Source organism: Phaethon lepturus, unplaced genomic scaffold, assembly GCF_000687285.1.
Source record: "Phaethon lepturus isolate BGI_N335 unplaced genomic scaffold, ASM68728v1 scaffold47864, whole genome shotgun sequence".
Lineage (NCBI taxonomy): Eukaryota > Metazoa > Chordata > Aves > Phaethontiformes > Phaethontidae > Phaethon > Phaethon lepturus.
This window is the reverse complement of record NW_010536443.1, coordinates 5096-12689: the sequence shown is the minus strand read 5'-3', so window position 1 is coordinate 12689 and position 7594 is coordinate 5096. Positions and strand designations below refer to the sequence as shown.

Below are 7594 nucleotides of genomic sequence, written 5' to 3'. Positions count from 1 at the left end.
TTCTTGTTATCAGCCAGTTGTAATTAAGATGGAAGTCCAACAGCTATTCTAAGCTGCTCTTTCATATGCTCTTACCTTTTAATTTCTACTAAGGCTGAAATTCCCTTTGCTCAGTCTCACCCAGAGGTGGCCCTTTTTAATTTTGCATGAACCTTTTCAAGCAAGATTGGCAGAGCTGTTGTTAAGTTACCAAAGTGTAAAGAAGGATCCATACACATACACTTTGTGGACTCTTTTAGAATACTGTACTAAGCTATCTGAAACTCATAGCTAAAGTGGATAATTTCAGGATCTGTGCTCTCTAACACAAGACTTAAAGGTTGTCTGTAAGGTTTCTTTTGCAAGCTGATGAGCATCTCCACCCCAAAGAGAAAAAAATCAATGAAACTTAGCACCTGAAAAAGTCACTCTTGCCCCTATTTCATCTCATAGAACTTGCAGCCGTCAATTCTGTATAGCCAAGTTTCTACTGTTTTTAAAATTCAAAAGGTGATTCGTCCTTTACAATTACATTTGGTAAATTCCAGGCCACAGTTACTTCACAGTTGCTTTCCAACTCAGCTACTGACAGTTTCCTTGCTCCCTCTCTTTCCAGATTCCATGCACTCTATGCAAGAAAATCTCCAGCTATCCAGCTGCAAATGCCTACAAGACCTTGTCATGTTTTCAGTCCAAGCAACACTTTAGCAAGGGAAACTCTAGCATGTTTCAACAACCCATTGCTAGGAAGATTGAGAAAATCCCCACTCCAGCACCCAATCAATACTATGTAAGGAGATTTGGATGGGAGGACAAGGTGGTGGGGCACGGCTAATCTGTAATGTTTGTGAAGTGACATTTGATGTTCCAGAAAACGCTAGAACTATCTGTAACCTACCTAGTTTGGGTACAGCTCTCAGGGTAGCAGCAACAGCCCAGAGCTTTGCACCAGCTATTTATCCCGTGCCTGACGATGTTGAGGTCTGTGCCACTGTGGGTAATTTGGCACCAGTACCTAAAGGAATGAGCACAAAGCTAGGTCAGGTATTTCCGCATGATCTGCTGTCTCACCTCTGACTGTGCTGCAGATGTACCCCGGGCTGTTGTCAACCTTGAGCACACATCAGGCAGTAACTCTTCAAAACCAAGAGAGGAAGAACACATCCCTGACCGTGGGACAGCAGCAGCCCCTGTCCTTGCCACGTCACTGGCTTTGATATTGAAAGACCCCATAGCATCCCGTGAGTTTTCATCCCATAAACCTGGCCTGTGTTAATGGGTTATAGGGAACTTTTGCCAAGAAGCTCAAGGCAGGTGAATGTTACATCTGTAACAGGGTTTTGAGGTTCAACCTCAGAGCTGGGAATCAGGTCTGCGTACGTACAACTGATGTAAATGACTCTGCCCTTGCACTTGCTGTGGAGCTGCGCCAGTTTGTATCAGCTGAGGCCCTAGCCTTCAGGTTCCATTCCTGAATCTCCTGCTGATTCACCCTTGTGTAAGTCACTTAACTGTTCTGTGCCTGATGCTCCCCACCCATGCCACGGTGACCAGCCTTCACTGGGGTGTTGTCAGCTTCAGTCCACAGGAATTCAGAATGTTTTGAGATACGGAAGACCTTAACAAAACACAAAGTGTTATTAACAATTATCAGATAGTTTGTAATAATATACGCACTACTAATGAACTTTCCTGTCCCTTCAATGGTGTCTTGCTATAGCTATGATTACTTTTGGATTGTTTTGTTATTCTTTAGAGAGAGTTTTTGTCTTTTTCTGCTCAGCATGCCTGCATTGCAGCCATTTCCTAGTGAGCTGTCCCCTTTTAAACTGCACTTTAATGCAACATACATCCACTGTGCGGTGAGCCAGAGCACGTTGACTCTTTATAATATTTGATGACTTTGCGTAGCTGTTTAAGACCGAATGAAGACACCATGATTTAATAAGCTTAATAAGTTGCCACTCATCAGCTGAGACATCTTAACTGGCTGCATGCATGTTCTTGAAGTAATTCATGCTTTTATAAAGTAATTTGATACAGTTTAAACATCAGCAAAGGTGTTTTAAACAAACATGTCTTACCTCACAATTTGGGTGTGCAAAGAGCACACATACAGAGTTACCAAGACTCAGCTGACATGGGGTAATCGTATTCGCTCACACGACCTATACGCTAAGACAGTGAACTTTCTTATAATGACTCACTCCGATGGAGTATCTGCCCCAGCATGTTCTAAGTTGATTAAACTAGTTTGCAGGCCATAATTATTTTCTATATCATACTATAATGGATTCGCATCATATTATTTTTAACATTGTAAGAATTTGCTTCTGGGAACGGCCTTCTTGAATTAATCACTGACTCATGATTTACTGTAGGAGATAATATCTAACCTACACGAAGCAGAACAGGAAACTATCTATTTAAAAGATGGCAGTGTCTGATAATTTATGACTATAGACAAAGAGACATCTGAGAAGAAAAAGAAGGCCAGATCCTGCAGTCTTTACATGGTCACTGCTCTCACTCCGGCAAAAAGGAACTTTTGTCTAGTAACTGGAGGATCTGCTTTTGAGGCAGTGACAGCTGAAAGTTGATGAATGTTGGGAGAAAAAAAATGGGTGAGAAACAAGATGATAGTGTCCCAAGCTGTCCTCAAAGCTCTGGAATCAAACCCTATATGAAAATAAAGCCAGTTAGACATCATGATTATTGTAGGCATTTCACTAGCTGATATAAGAAACATGAAAAAAAACAGGGAAAAAGCATCAGGTTTGGGGTTTTTTTTTAAATCTTTTATGCAGGTTTCTTGCTACCTCCTCACTCTTGTGCATGAACTGGACTATTCCACTTACATTGGTGAATTAGCCTTGACTGTTTGATTCTAACTATAGCCCTATAGCCTGGTTAGAAACAGTCAATTTCAGCGGCCAGCAATAAAAACCTTTGAATCGTGGAGCATGTTCCAGGAGGTTAGGCTTCATCCTGGGAATCTGAAGAATCTTTCCCTTTGTGATTCTGGGGAGCTCACAGAACCTTTGGCACCACAGCTGGTTTGACTCTGTAAGGAGAGCAGTTCTCACTTTCGAGTGTGATGCTCTCAGGAGCTGTGGGTGAAATGTGTTTCTATGTATATTTTGTAGAAGAGCTGCAGCGTGCACCAGGGCAGTGACTGCAGCAGGTAGCTGAGCGCTCCAGAAGAGCAGCACGACCTGCTCCCCCAGGGACTTTTGGCACCTCTGTCCAAGTTAATTAGCTCAGGGACCGCTAGCAGCATGACAACAGCGCTGCATGCTGAGCTTGGTGCAAGCTGTAGGAGGGCATAAACACTCCATCAGTTAACTGCAGGCTGAAATGAACTGAAATACAGATTCTTCAAGTCATCCGTAGCTCAAAGTCATCAGCCCACCCTGCAGTCCCAGCAGCGACAGCCACAGAGACGTCTCCTTTTCTCTGTAGCGCTTTCCAGGGGGCTGCCATGCAGATGCCCCTTTGGTGTCTTGGCAGCACCACCTCAAATTCTGTGCTTAGTTGGTGACTTGAACAAAAGTGGACACTTAGAGCTGAGGTTGGAGAAGTCTGGAGACAGCAGTTAAATACACAAAGCCACATTTTCTGCAAGAGTTTCAAGTCCTCAGTCTGTGTGTAAAAGCAATCTTTACATGCTGGGCAGTGAGAAACAGACCTACCTACAATTGGTAAGCACTCCCAGATTTTGGCCCCAATACTGCCTACAGCTGTATCATTAGAATCACTCACAATGGAGACAACTGGATTTTAAATGTGGGTTTTCCTTTGTTGGTAATTACCCACAGGTAAAGTCAATTCAAAGGCATTCACAAGCCCTTTGTCTTTGTCTGAAACAGAGCTTTATGGATTTCTGCAAGCAAAGCAACAACATTTCTGGCCAGACAGTGTTTACGTCCAAAACCACAAGAGGATTAAATTTGGAAAAACTTGGAAAATGGCCTTCTCCATGTACGTGAACCTTGAGCTGGGAGGAAGGATGTTGCTGGTTATTTTGGTTCTGATCTTCCAGGGTGCAGAGCACCATTGCACACAAATTCAGGTCACTTGGAGCTTCTTTTAAGGCATGTTAGATTTAAGCAGGTGTCAGGACATGAGTGAGTCTCCCTTCCAAGAACTGTGGGTAGATGCCTTTGAATCTCTGCTGAGACAACCATCCAGAAACCATCCTGACAGTTTTGAGTAGCCGTAAGGAATCACTAGAACACCCCACAACTCAGTGTAAACGCCAGAGGCTTCAGGAGAAGCCACACTGGTGCATAATGTACCAAGCTCCACAGTACTCTAGCTGCAAAAGAAGTCTACTCCTGGCCCGTTGCCTGCTGAGGTTTGAGACCTGGAGCGTAAGGGCACGTAACTTTCAGCTTATCTTACAAGTTATACCACATGTGAGTTCTCCTCCTGTTTGTTGGATTCTTTTAAATTGCTAATATCTCCATTTGTTCCTATGCTCAGGACAAAGTTTAGTGTTGCCTTATCAGTGTCCCTCGAAATAAGCTCTGCCCAGGACAGCACTTTTAAAATCCAGAAGTGATTTCCCCACAGTCCTGTTATACCGGTTCTTTTTCCTTCTATTACATTCACTGACTGATGCACTCTCTTTCCTCAGTGCCACTCTTGCGGCCTTGTTTGGTATTTACATCCCTTTCCTGTTTGCTCTGTAGGTCACAACATCAACAATTCCCTCATCAAGGTGTCTCCCAAGGATATAACATCTTGCTTCAAGTTAAAGACCTAACGAGGTCTAACAAGGATGGACAGATTTACTCCAGAGCCTGCAACCTATCAGCCACATAAACCTACCAGGGAAGCAAAGAAAGCTCCTTTCAGGTAAGTCCAGCCTGGAAGACCTGCCAGTTTCATGGGACATATGAAAATGTGTCAGACAGCAGAGAGATCCTGCAGTGTCCCACTACCCACCTGGTCCTACGTGGCCAGTTACTGTCACAGATTTACAGGAATTGGCTCAGAGGTGGAAGTGTTACAGTAGTGCGCTGCCTTGAAGGGGCGTGTGTGTTGATAACACCCTGCAGCAGTGTATCAGAGGTTCCTTTATCAGATGATCTCACAGACATTTACAAACAATAATTAAATACTGCACCACCCTTATGATGTAGGGGTAATTTCTTACCCCCTCTGTACAGAGCAAGAAGCCAGAGCACACATGACCTGGAAAAAGATCCTTCACGTCGCAGGCAGAAGCTTTAAGCACTAGGCTGTGGTTTTTTTTGTATTGCCAGTGCCTAATTCTCAGCCTGAAAGGAGCACAGTGGACGTAAAGAGTCAAATCTGGGAACCACTGGGCAGGAACAGTGAGGGATGCTCGTGGCTGCACAGCAGCTCAAGGAATCTGATGGGTAAAACGTGGACATTTCCTCAGCCCTTCCTAAGACTGGGTCTTAGTGATGGAAAGAGGCTTGTAAAACTTCCAAGTACTTCCTTCAAACCAGAACTGCCATTCCCGCATATTCCATCCTACCACTTGTTTCAAAGAAATTAAAAAGCGTGAAAGGAAACTCCCTTCTCCCAAGCCCTCCCCTCCGGTATCCTTGTGAGAAGACAAATAAATCTGCCTATCAGCAAACTGTTCAAGTAAATTTATTGTCACCATGCAGTGACGTTGCCTGGCCTAAGATTAAGATCAACAATAAATTCCTGACCATGGAAAAGAATGAGAACATGAGAAAACCCATGGCTCTCCTTACCCAACAGGTGTATCTTTACTACATCTCTCAGCAGTTGTATCTTACAACAGGGGTTTTGTAAAAAGAGTGGGAAGCTGCAGGCTGGGAGGGAAGCAATGCCAAGTGGCATTTGATAAGGACAGAGGGATAGAGGAAAGGGCAAATTAAATATGAGGAGAGAAGATCGCCGGTCTGTATTACCAGAAAACACAAAAACACTCCACGCCCAGATGCTGGGGCTAGAGCCTGCTCCCTCTCCCATTTCAGTCAGTGGGAGAGAATGGGAGGAACTCCCAGTTGGAGTTACTTGGCATTGCTGTCTTGGTTTCAGTGCTATCTTGCTCTGGAGCAGCCAGGTCTCTACAGAGGCTGGACCACCAGCAAGTCTTTGTATTTTACAATAAACAAAGCAGGCTACTATGGCATTGCAATTGGACCCTTTTTTCCCCAGATCATTTCCAAAAGATTTTGGCTTAGGAGGATAAAGCATCCACCTCCCCAGGGCACTTAAAAACCACAGCCTTTAGTTCTAGACATAAAACCCCATCAGTGTGGGACAAGTTCCTCAAATCTCTTTTTCTCCTGACAGGCAAAAATTCTGCTTGAATCTCCCTGCTCCAGCCATCCCACCTTGTAAAGGTTCTCCTTTGCCTGGGCCTGGGCAGCACAACCTTGTGGATTACAAAGGCTCTCCGAAGCAGGACTGCTCAAGTGCTGTGTTTGTCTCAAACACAGGGCAATGGACAGGGAGCGGATCACACGAAGGGTTCCCTGGGCCAGGTAAAAATAAGAATTGTTCTGAAGTACTTCTCACTGCTAGAGATAGCAAAACACAACGGCACTATTGCCCACTCAACAGGAAAAAAAATTAAGCACAGAAATTAGGAGAGCTCACCTGCAAAGGCATGTGGACACCTGAAGACACACATCATTTCTAAAAGACACTTAAGTCAGTAGCACATGGCATGTAGGACCTTTTGTGAACAGGGGACAGTAGGTTTATGATGAGCACCAAGTGTCTAAATTCTTATATGATCAGAGTATAGCGTCTCCCGAGACCTTCAGATGGTCTAATATCATTGCAAATCTGGGCTGAATGGTCTCCAAAGGGCCACACAGCAGCAACGTGTCAGAAGCAGCACTAGAGTCCTGACCACCAGCTCTTTATCCAACTTGTTCATCCATATTTTACAATATTATTTTTAAAGGCAAGATTGATAAAAGCATGTTTGCAATGTAAAGGCCATTAAGGTATTACTGACTGTCAGTGCGTTTGACAAACAGGTTCTGTGAGTTCTGGTGCGTGTGTAAAACTATCACATAATTTTGTCTGTTGGTACAAGAGATGCCACCTGAAATATTTTTCTATTTGACTGGGGGAGAGGAGCACTTGCAGGGAGAGAGGTGGGGAAAAAAAAGCACACCTTCTTAGAGTAGAGAGAGCCTCTGTGCCCCAGCTGGACAGGAGCATTACAGAGCACCTCAGCAGAACCTTCCTGGTTTTATACCCCTCTACTGTCCTGTCCTCCATAGGCTTCACCAGAGCTTTCCTGATGTAAAGCTGAGTAAAATGGGAGAAGAAACACATCCTGCAGTTTGTAATCAGGAAATGCCTAGTAAAGTGGGAGGAGGGACCCACCCTCAGTGAGGAATGGGTTAAACACCTCGCTGACTGACCGACCTGCCACCCGTCCCTCCAGCCAGGACCAGTGGTCACAGCTGGAGCTGTTCCTCAACAGCCAAGGGACAGCTCACGCAAGGAACTGTGATGAATTTTGACCCTCTGACATTGGCATTGGTAAGAGAGAGGCAGATGCAGGGACAAATCCTGCTGCAGTCTCCTTGTGTTGAGCAGTTCTTTCCTGTGTGGATGCAGAGCTTGTCGCGGGGTGGAGGTAGAG

General features: G+C 44.6%; 1 protein-coding gene across 1 annotated transcript; it reads left to right on the top strand.

Annotated features, from left to right (window-relative positions):
- Nucleotides 1–595: 595 nt before the first annotated feature.
- On the top strand, nucleotides 596–6473 carry STPG1 (sperm-tail PG-rich repeat containing 1; the record flags this gene model as incomplete). The annotated part of the gene is given in 4 exon segments (XM_010286158.1): nucleotides 596–769; nucleotides 1266–1293; nucleotides 4674–4839; nucleotides 6283–6473. Coding segments are annotated over 4 exon segments (559 nt in total), but the record flags the coding sequence as incomplete, so codon positions are not given.
- Nucleotides 6474–7594: the final 1121 nt, after the last annotated feature.